This window comes from Rutidosis leptorrhynchoides, chromosome 1 (assembly GCF_046630445.1).
Source record: "Rutidosis leptorrhynchoides isolate AG116_Rl617_1_P2 chromosome 1, CSIRO_AGI_Rlap_v1, whole genome shotgun sequence".
Classification (NCBI taxonomy): Eukaryota; Viridiplantae; Streptophyta; class Magnoliopsida; order Asterales; family Asteraceae; genus Rutidosis; species Rutidosis leptorrhynchoides.
This window is the reverse complement of record NC_092333.1, coordinates 197,053,778-197,074,596: the sequence shown is the minus strand read 5'-3', so window position 1 is coordinate 197,074,596 and position 20,819 is coordinate 197,053,778. Positions and strand designations below refer to the sequence as shown.

At 32.7% G+C, this 20,819-nt stretch overlaps 1 protein-coding gene across 1 annotated transcript; it reads right to left on the bottom strand.

The window, feature by feature from the left end:
• Positions 1-19,547: 19,547 nt before the first annotated feature.
• Positions 19,548-19,916, bottom strand: LOC139893525 (uncharacterized). The gene has a single exon (XM_071876694.1). It carries the CDS (start codon positions 19,914-19,916, stop codon positions 19,548-19,550), a length of 369 nt encoding a protein of 122 aa, XP_071732795.1.
• Between the last annotated feature and the right edge of the window lie 903 nt (positions 19,917-20,819).

The window sequence follows — 20,819 nt, the reverse complement described above, 5'->3', positions numbered from 1 at the left end:
GCAAATGTGGTAGCCGATGCCTTGAGCAGGAAGGACAGAGAACCCATTCGAGTAAAATCTATGAATATAATGATTCATAATAACATTACTACTCAAATAAAGGAGGCGCAACAAGGAGTTTTAAAAGAGGAAAATTTAAAGGATGAAATACCCAAAGGATCGGAGAAGCATCTTAATATTCGGGAAGACGGAACCCGGTATAGGGCTGAAAGGATTTGGGTACCAAAATTTGGAGATATGAGAGAAATGGTACTTAGAGAAGCTCATAAAACCAGATACTCAATACATCCTGGAACGGGGAAGATGTACAAGGATCTCAAGAAACATTTTTGGTGGCCGGGTATGAAAGCCGATGTTGCTAAATACGTAGGAGAATGTTTGACATGTTCTAAGGTCAAAGCTGAGCATCAGAAACCATCAGGTCTACTTCAACAACCCGAAATCCCGGAATGGAAATGGGAAAACATTACCATGGATTTCATCACTAAATTGCCAAGGACTGCAAGTGGTTTTGATACTATTTGGGTAATAGTTGATCGTCTCACCAAATCAGCACACTTCCTACCAATAAGAGAAGATGACAAGATGGAGAAGTTAGCACGACTGTATTTGAAGGAAGTCGTCTCCAGACATGGAATACCAATCTCTATTATCTCTGATAGGGATGGCAGATTTATTTCAAGATTATGGCAGACATTACAGCAAGCATTAGGAACTCGTATAGACATGAGTACTGCCTATCATCCACAAACTGATGGGCAGAGCGAAAGGATGATACAAACGCTTGAAGACATGCTACGAGCATGTGTTATTGATTTCGGAAACAGTTGGGATCGACATCTACCGTTAGCAGAATTTTCCTACAACAACAGCTACCATTCAAGCATTGAGATGGCGCCGTTTGAAGCACTTTATGGTAGAAAGTGCAGGTCTCCGATTTGTTGGAGTGAAGTGGGGGATAGACAGATTACGGGTCCGGAGATTATACAAGAAACTACCGAGAAGATCATCCAAATTCAACAACGGTTGAAAACCGCCCAAAGTCGACAAAAGAGCTACGCTGACATTAAAAGAAAAGATATAGAATTTGAAATTGGAGAGATGGTCATGCTTAAAGTTGCACCTTGGAAAGGCGTTGTTCGATTTGGTAAACGAGGGAAATTAAATCCAAGGTATATTGGACCATTCAAGATTATTGATCGTGTCGGACCAGTAGCTTACCGACTAGAGTTACCTCAACAACTCGCGGCTGTACATAACACTTTCCACGTATCGAATTTAAAGAAATGTTTTGCTAAAGAAGATCTCACTATTCCGTTAGATGAAATCCAAATCAACGAAAAACTTCAATTCATCGAAGAACCCGTCGAAATAATGGATCGTAAGGTTAAAAGACTTAAGCAAAACAAGATACCAATTGTTAAGGTTTGATGGAATGCTCGTAGAGGACCCGAGTTCACCTGGGAGCGTGAAGATCAGATGAAGAAGAAATACCCGCATCTATTTCCAGAAGATTCGTCAACACCTTTAACAGCTTAAAATTTCGGGACGAAATTTATTTAACGGGTAGGTACTTTAGTGACCCGAACTTTTCCATGTTTATATATATTAATTGAGATTGATATTTACATGATTAAATGTTTCCAACATGTTAAGCAATCAAACTTGTTAAGACTTGATTAATTGAAATATGTTTCATATAGACAATTGACCACCCAAGTTGACCGGTGATTCACGAACGTTAAAACTTGTAAAAACTATATGATGACATATATATGGATATATATATAGTTAACATGATACTATGATAAGTAAACATATCATTAAGTATATTAACAATGAACTACATATGTAAAAACAAGACTACTAACTTAATGATTTTTAAACGAGACATATATGTAACGATTATCGTTGTAAAGACATTTAATGTATATATATCATATTAAGAGATATTCATACATGATAATATCATGATAATATAATAATCTAAAATCTCATTTGATATTATAAACATTGGGTTAACAACATTTAACAAGATCGTTAACCTAAAGGTTTCAAAACAACACTTACATGTAACGACTAACGATGACTTAACGACTCAGTTAAAATGTATATACATGTATTGTTTTAATATGTATTTATACACTTTTGAAAGACTTCAATACACTTATCAAAATACTTCTACTTAACAAAAATACTTACAATTACATCCTCGTTCAGTTTCATCAACAATTCTACTCGTATGCACCCGTATTCGTACTCGTACAATACACAGCTTTTAGATGTATGTACTATTGGTATATACACTCCAATGATCAGCTCTTAGTAGCCCATGTGAGTCACCTAACACATGTGGGAACCATCATTTGGCAACTAGCATGAAATATCTCATAAAATTACAAAAATATGAGTAATCATTCATGACTTATTTACATGAAAACAAAATTACATATCCTTTATATCTAATCTATACACCAACGACCAAAAACACCTACAAACACTTTCATTCTTCAATTTTCTTCATCTAATTGATCTCTCTCAAGTTCTATCTTCAAGTTCTAAGTGTTCTTCATAAATTCCAAAAGTTCTAGTTTCATAAAATCAAGAATACTTTCAAGTTTGCTAGCTCACTTCCAATCTTGTAAGGTGATCATCCAACCTCAAGAAATCTTTGTTTCTTACAGTAGGTTATCATTCTAATACAAGGTAATAATCATATTCAAACTTTGGTTCAATTTCTATAACTATAACAATCTTATTTCAAGTGATGATCTTACTTGAACTTGTTTTCGTGTCATGATTCTGCTTCAAGAACTTCGAGCCATCCAAGGATCCATTGAAGCTAGATCCATTTTTCTCTTTTCCAGTAGGTTTATCCAAGGAACTTAAGGTAGTAATGATGTTCATAACATCATTCGATTCATACATATAAAGCTATCTTATTCGAAGGTTTAAACTTGTAATCACTAGAACATAGTTTAGTTAATTCTAAACTTGTTCGCAAACAAAAGTTAATCCTTCTAACTTGACTTTTAAAATCAACTAAACACATGTTCTATATCTATATGATATGCTAACTTAATGATTTAAAACCTGGAAACACGAAAAACACCGTAAAACCGGATTTACGCCGTCGTAGTAACACCGCGGGCTGTTTTGGGTTAGTTAATTAAAAACTATGATAAACTTTGATTTTAAAGTTGTTATTCTGAGAAAATGATTTTTATTATGAACATGAAACTATATCCAAAAATTATGATTAAACTCAAAGTGGAAGTATGTTTTCTAAAATGGTCATCTAGACGTCGTTCTTTCGACTGAAATGACTACCTTTACAAAAACGACTTATAACTTATTTTTCTGACTATAAACCTATACTTTTCTGTTTAGATTCATAAAATAGAGTTCAATATGAAACCATAGCAATTTGATTCACTCAAAACGGATTTAAAATGAAGAAGTTATGGGTAAAACAAGATTGGATAATTTTTCTCATTTTAGCTACGTGAAAATTGGTAACAAATCTATTCCAACCATAACTTAATCAACTTGTATTGTATATTATGTAATCTTGAGATACCATAGACACGTATACAATGTTTCGACCTATCATGTCGACACATCTATATATATTTCGGAACAGCCATAGACACTCTATATGTGAATGTTGGAGTTAGCTATACAGGGTTGAGGTTGATTCCAAAATATATATAGTTTGAGTTGTGATCAATACTGAGATACGTATACACTGGGTCGTGGATTGATTCAAGATAATATTTATCGATTTATTTCTGTACATCTAACTGTGGACAACTAGTTGTAGGTTACTAACGAGGACATCTGACTTAATAAACTTAAAACATCAAAATATATTAAAAGTGTTGTAAATATATTTTGAACATACTTTGATATATATGTATATATTGTTATAGGTTCGTGAATCAACCAGTGGCCAAGTCTTACTTCCCGACGAAGTAAAAATCTGTGAAAGTGAGTTATAGTCCCACTTTTAAAATCTAATATTTTTGGGATGAGAATACATGCAGGTTTTATAAATGATTTACAAAATAGACACAAGTACGTGAAAATACATTCTATGGTTGAATTATCGAAATCGAATATGCCCCTTTTTATTAAGTCTGGTAATCTAAGAATTAGGGAACAGACACCCTAATTGACGCGAATCCTAAAGATAGATCTATTGGGCCTAACAAACCCCATCCAAAGTACCGGATGCTTTAGTACTTCGAAATTTATATCATATCCGAAGGGTGTCCCGGAATGATGGGGATATTCTTATATATGCATCTTGTTAATGTCGGTTACCAGGTGTTCACCATATGAATGATTTTTATCTCTATGTATGGGATGTGTATTGAAATATGAAATCTTGTGGTCTATTGTTAAGATTTGATATATATAGGTTAAACCTATAACTCACCAACATTTTTATTGACGTTTAAAGCATGTTTATTCTCAGGTGAATATTAAGAGCTTCCGCTGTTGCATACTAAAATAAGGACAAGATTTGGAGTCCATGTTTGTATGATATTGTGTAAAAACTGCATTCAAGAAACTGATTTCGATGTAACATATTTGTATTGTAAACCATTATGTAATGGTCGTGTGTAAACAGGATATTTTAGATTATCATTATTTGATAATCTACGTAAAGCTTTTTAAACCTTTATTTATGAAATAAAGGTTATGGTTTGTTTTAAAAATGAATGCAGTCTTTGAAAAACGTCTCATATAGAGGTCAAAACCTCGCAACGAAATCAATTAATATGGAACGTTTTTAATCAATAAGAACGGGACATTTCATAATCCATCCGGACGAAGTCCATATCGATTATAAACGATTCACTACAGTTAATTACATCGCGAGGTACTTGACCTCTATATGATACATTTTACAAACATTGCATTCGTTTTTGAAAAGACAATCTTTCATTACATCGAAAGTTGACGGCGTGCATACAATTTTATAATATATCTAACTATAATTGACTTAATAATAATCTTGATGAACTCAACGACTCGAATGCAACGTCTTTTGAAACATGTCATGAATGACTCCAAGTAATATCTTTAAAATGAGCAATTGCACAGCGAAATACTTCTTTCATACCTGAGAATAAACATGCTTTCAAGTGTCAACCAAAAGGTTGGTGAGTTCATTAGTTTAACATAAATAATCATTTCATAATTTTAATAGACCACAAGATTTCATATTTTCATTTCTCATAAATATACGTCCCATGCATAGAGACAAAAATATTCATTCATATGGATTGAACACCTGGTAACCGACATTCACAATATGCATATAAGAATATCCCCATCATTTCGGGATCCTCCTTCGAACATGATATAAATTTCGAAGTACTAAAGCATCCGGTACTTTGGATGGGGCTTGTTGGGCCCGATAGATCTATCTTTAGAGTTCGCGTCAATTAAGGTGTCTGTTCCCTAATTCTTAGATTACCAGACTTAATAAAAAGGGGCATATTCGATTTCGATAATTCAACCATATAATGTAATTTTGATTACTTGTGTCTATTTCGTAAAACATTTATAAAAATTGCGCATGTATTCTCAGCCCAAAAATATAAAGGGTAAAAAGGCAAACGAAACTCACACATATAAATATTGTAAAACAGTTAATAAAGCATTTGCATGTATTCTCAGCCCAAAAACGTAAAGAGTAAAATGGGCAAATGAAACTCACCATACTGTATTTTGTAGTAAAAATACATATTACGACATTGAACAAATGTAGGGTTGGCCTCGGATTCACGAACCTATATCAAGTATATATATATTAACACATATACTTAACATGTAATAATAATCAACTAGTTTATATATATTCCTTATTTAATTTAGTAATGTATTTGTTATTTAAAAAGTTATATATGTATATATATATATATATATATATATATATATATATATATATATATATATATATATTTAGTGTAGTAGTTGTATAAAATTTATACTAGATTACAAGTAGAATATATATATTTTATTTTTTATATCTTAACTTATGTTTTATCTACATTTATTTTGTATATACATTAAAAGTAATTAATGTTTGTAGTTATATCAATGTATATATATACATATATAATTAGCATTATATCAATAATTTGTTATATGTATCATTTATATAAAAATATGTTTAATATATAATTATGTGTAATAAAGATATGTGTTTATATGTATAGTATCTATTTGTCATAAAAAATAATGATAGTAATAATAATAATAATAATGATACTAATACTTAGTACTTAATAATAATAATAATAATAATAATAATAATAATAATAATAATAATAATTATAATTATAAAAAAAAAAAATAATAATAATAATAATAATAATAATAATAATAATAATAATAATAATAATAATAATAATAATAATAATTATGATAATATTTAATGATAAGAGTACGCGTTTTATATTAGGGTTCCCAAAACAGATCGATATATTCGGAGACAGAGGAAGAGGAAGAATACGATCTAGGGTTCTTCAATTCATCAATCAGACCAGTTAATCCAAAAATTCTTCGGTATACAGTAGATTACTGGTTCATCATCATCTTCGTTCGAGTATTATCCCACACGAATACCCGTTCATCAACACCAATCTTTATTGTATCCGGATCATCATCTTAGCATCCTTCATCGATTGATCAGGTAATTGATTTGTTATTATTCTTTTAATCTCTTCACTCCATTATAGATTTATTCTGTATTTTATTTATTTATTTATTTATTTTTATTTCTTTTGAATCGAATCTGATCATTAAAGATGGAAATATTTTATATGAAATTGATGCTGAATCAGAATGTTTTAAAATAGGTGGTGATGGTGATTGGTTAGAAGGTTTGATTGAATAGAAAAATAAAATAACCCTAATTAGAGACTGTAACCGTGTAACAGCTACATGGGATTTGCAGGTCTGATGATAGTTGTTTATAGGGTTCTGATTGAAACTCGATGAGTTTACAAAGTCTACGTCGATTACAACAGGTATGGTCCTTTTTTATTCATCAGGAAGGATTGCCAAGTTATGATTCAGTCAAACAGGTATATATATTTATATGATAAGTTTTGATTTCTCTTACAGACACAATTTGGTTTGGATTATAATTAACAATTAAAGTCTTTATGCTTTCGAGTTTACTAACTGTTTTTACATTCTACAAGTTTATGAGATTAGTTTGTGGTTTCATTATAATGAGACTATGGGTAAGGTTGCTTCAAAGAAAAAGTTAATTTGTATGAATACTTATTATATGCCAATGTGTTGTTGTTAGTGTAAGCTATAATAGATGGAATTGGTGTTATAGAAGAACATGAAAAATTGTTTGTGATTGGAACAAGGTTGCTTGGGCTTTGTCACTGTAATAACTTCAGGACCCTATAACTATCTCTTTTGTAAACAACCTTTGGAGCATAGAGGAAGGTAATATATTATGTATTTGTATCCATTCACATTAATTAGTTTAAGTGACATCTTGTATATCTATTAATCATACTTTTACCCTTTATATATATATATATATATATATATATATATATATATATATATATATATATATATATATATATATATATATATATATATATATATGTTTTGTTATGTGCTTAAATCAAAGGTTTTTGTTGTGGTCTTACCAGAGTTGCAACAGCTGTAGCAGTAATCGTTAATGGTTATGGAGAGGATTTGATGGCCAGCAGAATCATCATATGGGCTGCATAGCAGCAGCAGCTGATGTAACAGTTTTAGTAAGACAGGAGACATAGTAACAATAGTAGGAACAAGAAAGGAGAAGAAAATTACAAGGTGATGGCGTTTCTTGGTTTGACTGTGGTGTAGTAATGGAGACGGTTGTTTGCAGGCTGATTGTGGTAGTGTTCGGTTTGGTTGTGGAAGATGATGGTGTACTGGGCTGAAGAGGATGATGGTTATTAACGATGGAATTATGGTAATGATAGAATGAGTGAGAACAGCAGTGGATGCAGTAGCAGCGTGGGGTTCTGTTGGGTGTTTCATGAAAAGATATAAAAGCAACAAGGGTGTACTTTGTGATCGTATAAATAGAAACAGGTTATTTATAATCAAGTAGAAACCATGAAGATCACAAGTGGTGGTTCTGGTTTCCTGTTGGTACCGAACAAAGAAAATAGCAGTAGAAGGTTGTTCTATGGTGGTTTGTAGTTCGATGATGAGGTTTTGGGTCGAAATACAACAATCAGGCACGTAGGGAAAACAAATGTGAAGGAAAAGATAAGAGGTGGTTGTTTATTCTTGTTTCAATAATAGAGGTGTGTATATATATAAAGTGTTCTAATAATGAGATGTATGAATGTAAGTGGGGTTACTTGATAACCCAAGTCAAAAGTTGAAAACATATTAGTGATAATGCAATGTACCTTGGATAATATTGTGAACAATCAACAACAGTAATATTCAAATTCAATTCACCACATACTATACCATATATAATATATAATATATTATCAAGTTGTAAATCACAGTGCATGAATTGGATGGGATCGAATGATAATTGGATGTGGGGAATGATCAAAGAATTTGATGGCGATATCTATATATATACGTGTAATGTGTGTTTATATATATAATTAATAAAACGTGTGAATAAAGGGGTATTCTTAGCCATCATCAATTATCTTTATATTTCTATATTTATTTAAATCCTCATAAGTTTACATTAAACTTTATTTAATAATAATCAATGATCAACGTTTTAATATCATTTACTAATTAAATTAAAAAGAATCTATGTATATAAACACGTTTTAAATAACACGTTTCATTATATCGTAAGTTATCTACATATTTAATTCTAACAGATAAATCATATATTAATTCCAATTATATTTCTAATTAATATATATATATTTATATACAACTAATTGTTCGTGAATCGTCGGAAATAGTCAAAGGGTAAATGAATACATTAAAACGGTTCAAAAGTTTTGAGACTCCACTTTACAAATTTTGCTTATCGTGTCGAAATCATATAAAGATTAAGTTTAAATTTAGTCGGAAATTCCCGGGTCGTCACAGTACCTACCCGTTAAAGAAATTTCGTCCCGAAATTTGAGTGAGATGGTCATGGTTAACAATAAAATGTTTTCATGACGAATATGAGTTGATAAATAGAGTTTTATCATCATTGAGTAATATGAATAAAATGATTCGATTAGTCGAAGAGTACGAATGAAACTATCATGAGAGAGGTCCCAACGGGCATCATCCACCTTCGCCCAAAAACTTGCCCAAATTTTTAGCCGTTAGTAGAATAAAAAAAATTCCAACGGCTATCCCAACGGTCACTTTTACACTCTATAAACACCAACCATATACTTCACTTTATACACTCAAACATATATTTCTTTTATATTTTCACCTTTCTCAAAATCAAAATCAAACACTCCCAAACTGCAAAATGTTAACATTTCCCCCAATGATTGTTTCATTCAATGTTCATTATGGAGGTGATTTCCGTAATCAAATGAAGGAATATAAGTGGGGCGACAGTATTTCGTTTGAAGATATCGACATTCGTGATGTTGGTTTACAAGACTTGCTATCCTTTCTGAAGGAAAAAGTTCCGTGTGAATTCACGTCTGTGTTCTTTTATAAAGACAATTATGATGCGGATTGTAGGGCAAGTTTTCTATGTACCAATGATCAATGGTACTTTATAAAAGATACCATTGAAGATCGCGGTAAACGCATTTCTTTGTATGCGATTCTTGAAGATGAAGAGACGTTGGGTAATCGTTACCTCGATGAATCAGCTGAAGCAGCAGTTGAAGCATCAAGAGAAATACCGATGTCTCCAGAGTACCTCACGGATGGTGAAATGACTGGTGAACGCTACTTTGCAGATGACAATTGACGACGACGAGTAGCTTGATTGTAATCTTTTAATTTTTAATTGTCGTGATGTTTTAATTTTCAATTATTGTAATTTCAGTGTTGTTGTCGAGTTTTATATCTTCCTCTATGTTTCGGAGCTCTTCGTCTTTTTTAATCTCCTCTCGATCTCTAGTAAAACGAGTAATGGTCCAGAATTTGTAAGTATGGAGTTTCGAATGAATTTAATGTTATAATCAAGAAAGAACGTAACAGCACGATTTGATTCGTCAAATTACCAGAATCATTGAGAATAGAGCTATCAAGAATATACTTTCTTGATATGTTCAGAAGTTAATTAGAATGAAAAAGTTATGTAACATGACACATGATGATGGTATGATCAACTGTGAACCATCATGTCCCATTAGAACTCAGCATGACTTACTGTAATATAATCACGTTGGCCAAGCATCATTATATTATACTAACTCATGCATCAGTTCCCAACATTACTTCAATAACATTCATATTTTAAGCTTGAAAGTTCGCAGAATATAGAAACTACAGTTTCTATATGATGTAACACTGATAGCACTAAGAGGTTAATGATTTCAGATAAGAATAGTTATGAAAATATCTTCAGAAATATGGAGGATATTTATAATGAAAGATACGATAATATCTTTGAATATCTAAGATCAGAGGATGTTGGAGACTATTGTCCGCAAGGGTTTAGAGTCAGGAGCAAGATATTTACTAAAGACTTCAGCTGACATTGAATCATTTATTTTCTTTGAAGTCAAACTTATTCTTTGTGATTTGTCCACGGCTTTCTTCATAGTTTCGCATAATCTGCTTTTCGGTACTAAATTTTCTGTTGAATGTTTCCAATATAATGATACATAGGAAGCACGAAGAAGTATATAATTTCGGACGAGAATATTTATGAAAATATCCTCAGAAATATCGAAGATATTGATGATGATATTTTGGAATTTCTAAGTTCGATGGTTGATGGAGAAAGATTTTTCCAAGATTTTAACATGACTTTGGAGCAAGATATTCTCTAAGGATTTCAACGGATCCAGAATTACCGAAATCCTTTGAATATAGGGTTTGGTCCTTGTATTTGTCCTTGGTCTCCTTCATGGGTAGCTCAATCTGTTTTTCAATACCCAATTTTCTATCGAGCGTTCCTAACACTCCTTTCTTTATCATCAACCTTTTGGCCGTTTAGACCATCTACCATTTTTCTGTTTCCTCTGCATTTAATGCTATGATATCTGAATCATCGGTTATTAATCCGAGGTGGTTTTAGGAGAATTGTGTTTTTAGATGATTAAACGCTAATGGTAATATGGTGGAATATGAAAGGTTCCCTGATAACAATAAAAGAGCACGCGTATATATCAACGTTATAAATAGGTTGTTTCGTACGAAAAGTCGAAGTTGTCTTGCTGGAGCTGTGACAAAATTTGCTATTTTGAAGAAGAACAGCAAGGTTATTTTAGGTGATAATAACACTAAAGAAATTAGCACAGTTATGTGTTAAACGTTTACTCAATTTCCGAGAGTTTTTTTTTTTTTTTTGTCCATTATTTCTTCATTATGCCACTTGTTGGATTCTGATAGGTCAAAATCCAAATATGAAATTGAATGAAAATGGTTATTCTGTGGTGAATCAGATTCGTATATCTGTGGATGTAAGTAGGATGGTAATTGACCGTTGAATCAGGTTCGAAGAATGTACTGTGTAACTTATTAATGTGAAATCTAAATATTCCTCGGGTATTACCTACCCGTTAAAATATTTTCATCATTAACAGTTTGTACGAAAGAATTTTTAATTACAATTTTTATGAAAACATATATATATATATATATATATATATATATATATATATATATATTTTTTTTTTTTCAAATGTAATCATGAATTTAATGATTCAATATGATATTAAACTTATTTGATTTTCGATTTGAGCTAGAATAAATAATCTCTAAGACTTTAGAGATTACATAATTGCCATGAATAATGAAGATAATTGATGTAGATCGATATGTAGAACGGTGATTATGCTCGCGGTACAGAATGAGATGTTGAGGCATGAATTGTTGATGGTACTGGTGCTGTTATTGATGATACGGTTGGTGCCGGTGATGTTGTTGAAGCTGATATGTTTTGCACCATATTTTCTAAATTGATTACTTGAGCACGAAGCTCGTTGACTTCTTCTATTATTCCGGAATGATTGTCGGTCGGAACAAACGGATGAATAAGGTTTAGAATCTGAGATAGTATATGATCATGACGAGATACTCTGGAAATGAGAGAGAAAATGGTGTCTCGAACAGGTTCCCCGGTAAACGCTTCAAGTTCATTGTCAAGAGGTGAAATCGGTTGGTGAAAAGGATCCCCTTCTTCGCGTCTCCACTGATTAAGTCGACTACGAACTCATCAGATGAATTGGGGATGGATGATTGGTTGATTCATTTTGGTGACACTGCTTTCGGAGCTTAGGTGAAACTCCATATCGGAATAGCTGTCGGAATCCGAGGAATTTGAACTGGTTGAGGGATTCATCTCGTACAATCAGATGAAGGATTTTCGATAAGAAATAGATTATAGGATGTAGATTAGTACCCTGCAATACATAATTTACATATGCATATATAATACTAAAATCCCATAAGTTATGGAGGAATCTACGGAAGCTGTCAGGCAAAGTCTACAGTAACAGATATGCTAAGATATGAATTAGCAGGTACCCTAAGATACGAATTTTTGTCTATACACTATTCATGCAATCATTGCAGTAAGATGTGTCTAGACTAGGAATGATAAGCAGGTAATTTCCTAAGGATGATAAGCAGGTGATTTCTGACAAAAATGGTAAGCAAAACTTTTGACATGCAGACACGGTCGAAGTCCAGACTCATTAAGGCATCCTAACAACTATCAGTTAGACATACCAATGCAAGACCTGGTTCGCTAAGACCTCCGCTCTGATACCAACTGTGAAGCCCCGTTCTAATCCATCCGGACGAAGTCCATATCGATTATAAACGATTCACTACAGTTGATTACATCGTGAGGTACTTGACATCTATATGATACATTTTATAAACATTGCATTCGTTTTTGAAAAGACAATCTTTCATTACATCGAAAGTTGACTGCGTGCATACAATTTTATAATATATCTAACTATAATTGACTTAATAATAATCTTGATGAACTCAACGACTCGAATGCAAAGTCTTTTGAAGCATGTCATGAATGACTCCAAGTAATATCTTTAAAATGAGCAATTGCACAGCGGAAGACTTCTTTCATACCTGAGAATAAACATGCTTTCAAGTGTCAACCAAAAGGTTGGTGAGTTCATTAGTTTAACATAAATAATCATTTCATAATTTTAATAGACCACAAGATTTCATATTTTCATTTCTCATAAATATACGTACCATGCATAGAGACAAAAATAATCATTCATATGGATTGAACACCTGGTAACCGACATTCACAATATGCATATAAGAATATCCCCATCATTTCGGGATCCTCCTTCGGACATGATATAAATTTCGAAGTACTAAAGCATCCGGTACTTTGGATGGGGCTTGTTGGGCCCGATAGATCTATCTTTAGAGTTCGCGTCAATTAGGGTGTCTGTTCCCTAATTCTTAGATTACCAGACTTAATAAAAAGGGGCATATTCGATTTCGATAATTCAACCATATAATGTAATTTCGATTACTTGTGTCTATTTCGTAAAACATTTATAAAAATTGCGCATGTATTCTCAGCCCAAAAATATAAAGGGTAAAAAGGCAAACGAAACTCACACATATAAATATTGTAAAACAGTTAATAAAGCATTTGCATGTATTCTCAGCCCAAAAACGTAAAGAGTAAAAAGGGCAAATGAAACTCACCATACTGTATTTTGTAGTAAAAATACATATTACGACATTGAACAAATGTAGGGTTGGCCTCGGATTCACGAACCTATATCAAGTATATATATATATATTAACACATATACTTAACATGTAATAATAATCAACTAGTTTATATATATTCCTTATTTAATTTAGTAATGTATTTGTTATTTAAAAAGTTATATATATATATATATATATATATATATATATATATATAAATATATATATATATATATATATATATATATATATATATATATATATATATATATAGTGTAGTAGTTATATAAAATATACTAGATTACAAGTAGAATATATATATTTTATTTATTATATCTTAACTTATGTTTTATCTACATTTATTTTATATATACATTAAAAGTAATTAATGTTTGTAGTTATATCAATGTATATATATACATATATAATTAGCATTATATCAATAATTTGTTATATGTATCATTTATATAAAAATATGTTTAATATATAATTATGTGTAATAAAGATATGTGTTTATATGTATAGTATCTATTTGTCATAAAAAATAATGATAGTAATAATAATAATAATGATACTAATACTTAGTACTTAATAATAATAATAATAATAATAATAATAATAATAATAATAATAATAATAATAATAATAATAATAATAATAATAATAATTATAAAATAATAATAATAATAATAATAATAATAATAATAATAATAATAATAATAATAATAATAATAATAATAATAATAATAATAATAATAATAATAATAATTATGATAATATTTAATGATAAGTGTACGCGTTTTATATTAGGGTTCCCAAAACAGATCGATATATTCGGAGACAGAGGAAGAGGAAGAATACGATCTAGGGTTCTTCAATTCATCAATCAGACCAGTTAATCCGAAATTCTTCGGTATACAGTAGATTACTGGTTCATCATCATCTTCGTTCGAGTATTATCCCACACGAATACCCGTTCATCAACACCAATCTTTATTATATCCGAATCATCATCTTAGCATCCTTCATCGATTGATCAGGTAATTGATTTGTTATTATTCTTTTAATCTCTTCACTCCTTTATAGATTTATTCTATATTTTAATTATTTATTTATTTATTTATTTATTTTTATTTCTTTTGAATCGAATCTGATCATTAAAGATTGAAAGATTTTATATGAAATTGATGCTGAATCAGAATGTTTTAAAATAGGTGGTGATGGTGATTGGTTAGAAGGTTTGATTGAACGGAAAAATAAAATAACCCTAATTAGAGACTGTAATCGTGTAACAGCTACATGGGATTTGCAGGTCTGATGATAGTTGTTTATAGGGTTCTGATTGAAACTCGATGAGTTTACAAAGTCTTCGTCGATTACAACAGGTATGGTCCTTTTTTATTCATCAGGAAGGATTGCCAAGTTATGATTCAGTCAAACAGGTATATATATTTATTTGATAAGTTTTGATTTCTCTTACAGACACAATTTGGTTTGGATTATAATTAACAATTAAAGTCTTTATGCTTTCGAGTTTACTAACTGTTTTTACATTCTAAAAGTTTATGAGATTAGTTTGTGGTTTCATTATATTGAGACTATGGGTAAGGTTGCTTCAAAGAAAAAGTTAATTTGTACGAATACTTATTATATGCCAATGTGTTGTTGTTAGTGTAAGGTATAATAGATGGAATTGGTGTTATAGAAGAACATGAAAAATTGTTTGTGATTGGAACAAGGTTGCTTGGGCTTTGTCACTGTAATAACTTCAGGACCCTGTAACTATCTCTTTTGTAAACAACCTTTGGAGCATAGAGGAAGGTAATATATTATGTATTTGTATCCATTCACATTAATTAGTTTAAGTGACATCTTGTATATCTATTAATCATACTTTTACCCTTTTTTTATATATATTTACATATATATATATACATATATATATATATATATATATATATATATATATATATATATATATATATATATATATATATATATATATTTATATATATATATATATATATTTATATGTTTTGTTATGTGCTTAAATCAAAGGTTTTTGTTGTGGTCTTACCAGAGTTGCAACAGCTGTAGCAGTAATCGTTAATGGTTATGGAGAGGATTTGATGGCCAGCAGAATCATCATATGGGCTGCATAGCAGCAGCAGCTGATGTAACAGTTTTAGTGAGATAGGAGACATAGTAACAATAGTAGGAATAAGAGAGGAGAAGAAAATTACAAGGTGATGGCGTTTCTTGGTTTGACTGTGGTGTAGTAATGGAGACGGTTGTTTGCAGGCTGATTGTGTTAGTGTTCGGTTTGGTTATGGAAGATGATGGTGTACTGGGCTGAAGAGGATGATGGTTATTAACGATGGAATTATGGTAATGATAGAATGAGTCAGAACAGCAGTGGATGCAGTAGCAGCGTGGGGTTCTGTTGGGTGTTTCATGAAAAGAAATAAAAGCAACAAGGGTGTACTTGGTGATCGTATAAATAGAAACAGGTTATTTATAATCGAGTAGAAACCATGAAGATCACAAGTGGTGGTTCTGGTTTCCTGTTGGTACCGAACAAAGAAAATAGCAGTAGAATGTTGTTCTATGGTGGTTTGTAGTTCGATGATGAGGTTTTGGGTCGAAATACAACAATCAGGCAAGTAGGAAAAAAAATGTGAAGGAAAAGATAAGAGGTGGTTGTTTATTCTTGTTTCAATAATAGAGGTGTGTATATATATAAAGTGTTCTAATAATGAGATGTATGAATGTAAGTGGGGTTACTTGATAACCCAAGTCAAAAGTTGAAAACATATTAGTGATAATGCAATGTACCTTGGATAATATTGTGAACAATCAACAACAGTAATATTCAAATTCAATTCACCACATACTATACCATATATAATATATAATATATTATCAAGTTGTAAATCACAGTGCATGAATTGGATGGGATTGAATGATAATTGGATGTGGGGAATGATCAAAGAATTTGATGGCGATATCTATATATATACGTGTAATGTGTGTTTATATATATAATTAATAAAACGTGTGAATAAAGGGGTATTCTTAGCCGTCATCAATTATCTTTATATTTCTATATTTATTTAAATCCTCATAAGTTTACATTGAACTTTATTTAATAATAATCAATGATCAACGTTTTAATATCATTTACTAATTAAATTAAAAAGAATCTATGTATATAAACACGTTTTAAATAACACGTTTCATTATATCGTAAGTTATGTACATATTTAATTCTAACAGATAAATCATATATTAATTCCAATTATATTTCTAATTAATATATATATATATATATTTATATATAACTAATTGTTCGTGAATCATCGGAAATAGTCAAAGGGTAAATGAATACATTAAAACGGTTCAAAAGTTTTGAGACTCCACTTTACAAATTTTGCTTATCGTGTCGAAATCATATAAAGATTAAGTTTAAATTTAGTCGGAAATTCCCGGGTCGTCACATTGAGACGCCCGACTCTACTCACGCTATTCGATTGATGCAAAAGCATCATACCGGAGGGGTTGTCTCCTTGCACCCGGAAATTGCCGGTAAGGTGAACACGGGTGCCGTGCAGGAGCTCCAGGCTGCCCAGCAGGCGTTGGCGGAGATCCGGTTTGACAGTTTTGAGGATCTTTGTGCCGACGAAGCTACAACCGTGCATCAGTTATTAGATTTTAAATTTTAGTATGTTGTACTGCATGTAGTTGCATATTTTTTTATGTATCTTGTAAAGAAACCTTGTGTAATTAATGAAATTTTAGTTTCATCTATTTTGTGATGAATTTTCTTCAGTCGAACTAGTTCGTGTCTTCATATGTAGGTCTAGACTACATTTGTATTAGTTTTGGCGTGTACACTGCGCAGTCACATTTGTTTATGTCATCTACTCATTTTCCGTTTATCAGTATAAACTTGTACCGATGATGGCTAGATAATCACCTCTTAAGGGGGTACAAAATAACTTGCATGGGACTTATGTGGATGCCGAAATCCGTCTGCCGCTAGCCAGTTATTATTATGTGAATAATGTTGTAAGTAACATAATGACTAAGTTATTGTAAACGGTAAAATTATTTTATTCATCCTAAAAAGGAAAGGCATACATAGATTCTTTATTGGAAAAGAAAGACACAAATATCAAGATAACCTGAAGTGATCAGTTTCAACCATGATATCCATCTAAATTTCAGTGTGGCATTTAGCCACTTTTGTTTTCTTTAGCCGGTGTTCCATCTCGATTGGAGCTCTTGCAACTGTCGAGCCTGGAACGTTTTAGTGCCGAATTACGGTGTTCAGTTGTTTCATGGATATTGATAATTTGTTCCTCCCATTTTGGCTGATGGTGCTAGCTGGCACTCCCCTGCTGAATCTGGTAAGTATTGATCGGGCTCTTTCTAGTAGAGCATGTTGATGGAGAGAAGTAAGTTAGCCTTTTAAGAATTGACACAAGTTTTTCTTCCAAGATGTATGGTGTCATCTTTGTTTCGTTATTTCGCCAAGTTTGGGTATTCTTTTCTCCTGGGAGGGGGTGTCGGGCGTCTGGTCGAAAGCTCCATGCTTCGACGGATGAGGGATAGTAGTGATCTCTAAGTAGTGGAATAAGGAAGTGCTGATCCTGCCAAATCATTTTATACTTTGGTGTAGATGATCTTCTGATCTCAGCAAAACCTTGTCTCGTGCATGGTATGAACAACTGAATTGTGCTCCCTTTCCCGTTCCTCTCGACGAATATGATCGTGAAGTGTGATGATAAAGTCCTGAAGTCTCTCTTCCATTAATGTCGTATCATCATCGTTTCTCTGCTCATATCGGTATACTTATCTTCGATAGCTTCATTCCGCTCCGTTAACCGAGTCATCAATTCGATCGTCGAGTGCCGGATGGCTTCGAGAATGTCTTCAAAGAATTCATCGTTATCATTGATGAATGAAATAATATCGGCATGGGTTGATATGATTGGAACTTCGGAAAGTTCTGAAGAAGAGTCCGGCTTCTCTTGGGCTGATACTGTCGGGAGAAAGCGAGTGTTGACCAGAACATCTAGGCATGGCTGATCATCCACATCATCGTCTGAAGCTGAGTCGTAGGATTGGATCTCAACTGAAGTGGCAGGTGAATGAGGTGTTTCTGTGTTCTGGGGTCTTGCTTCTCTGCTGATAGGATTAATCTTTATATCTTTGACATCGGTCGGCTCTTCATTTGTTTTACGGAAACGAATCACCAAACCTTTGCTATGATCTTCCTTCTTAAGCTACATAATCTCTTAATGGTGCTCTCGAATAGCTACTGAGCTGAGTGGGGCTATGTCAGTCTCTTCCTCCGTTTCTACCATCTCCTTCTCAATTTCTTCTACTTCCATTTCCTCCTCGGATTCTTCCTCTTCCTCTATTTCTTCTTCGGGAACTTCTTCTTCCATGTCGGGATCTTCATCAGACTGTGACTCAGGTGGCATAATGCTCATCTATGTGTCGATGGCTAATGGTGGAGATTCGTCATTGGAATTGATCCGGCTGCTGGAAATAGTAAACATCTCATCATGTTCAAATAAATAGGTAGGTTGGTCAATTTTGAATGTAACGCACTCCCCATGTGATCGTAAGACCAAGGTTTGATTGTAAACATCAATGACTGTCCTATCCGTATTCATGAACGGTCATCCAAAGACGATAGGGGAATCAAGGTCTTCCTTGATGTCCAACACTACAAAATCCGAAAGATAGAAGAATTGGTTGACTGTTACCAAGACGTTCTCAACTATGCCTTTGGGATAACAAATTGTATGATCAGCAAGTTGAATTGTCATTTTGGTTGGTAACAAGTCTCCTAGCTCTAGTCTCTTAAAAAGAGAGTAAGGCATAAGGTTAATGCTTGCTCCTAAATTAGCCAAAGCATGAATGGTTCCAGATTGGTAGATAGAACACTGGAATGTGAATCTCCCCGTATCTCCTAGTTTCGTGGGTAGAGAGTCTCTGAGTAATGCTGTGCATTCTTCACTCAGTGGAATTTTGTTGGAATCCGACATCCGCTCCTTTGTAGAGAGAAGTCTTCGTATGTATCTATTCTGTTTGGAAACTATGGACATAGAATCCAAGAATCTTCAATCAATCATGAAGGTGCCAAGCTTTTTGGGCTTCTCCTTTAGTCTTCCAAGATATGGTACAGGAACTGGATTTGGCTTGGGCAGCTGCTGAGTGTTGATATTCTTATTCTTTAGCCTTGCTGGCCGCCTCTGAGGTGCAGGTATTTAATTTGGTATGATAGAATCCATTTGTTTCTCTTCCTCTATGTGGGGGGTTTTGGATGGTATTACTAGGCTATCTTCCTTGTGGTCGAGTCTCAAGTTGTTGAGATAACTGTCCGAGCTGTAAATCTAGACTTTTCAGTAGCGCGAATTGATTTTTCATGAGTACCTCTATCTGATCTTGTCTAGATGCAGTTCTCTGACTCAGCTGGTGCTGTCCTTGAATGAACTGGTTCAACTGATATTCAGTACTCAAGTTAGTTGCTTTTGTAATCTGGTTAGCAGGAAGGTTTTCTTTGGGTGCTGGTCCAGCAAAAGGTAATGGTTGATCGTATGTTAATTACTGTTGAGGGTAAGGTGGTTGTCGGAAATGAGGTTGTAACAGTTGATTGTTCCTTTGAAACTGTTTATTCTTGGTTTGGTTATATCCAGGATTTTGCGGACGAGCAGGGTATTGGACGTAATAGAATGATCCGTCAGGGTTATCGTAATAGAATGATCCGTCAGGGTTATCGTACTCTACTTGGTAATCTTCAATAGGTTGCGGTTTGGTACAGTTAGTACAGGCCTGAGCCTGATTCACCTGCTGCGGTTGCGTCTTCAAATCTCCGAGTTGTTTGGCTAGAGATTCTGTCACGACCCTACTTTTTCCGTTATCTTTTACCGTTTATTATTTAACGTCCC

Bases quoted from the DNA above. Each gene is read 5' to 3' on its own strand.
- LOC139893525 (XM_071876694.1), bottom strand. From the start codon at position 19,916: ATGTCGGATTCCAACAAAATTCCACTGAGTGAAGAATGCACAGCATTA.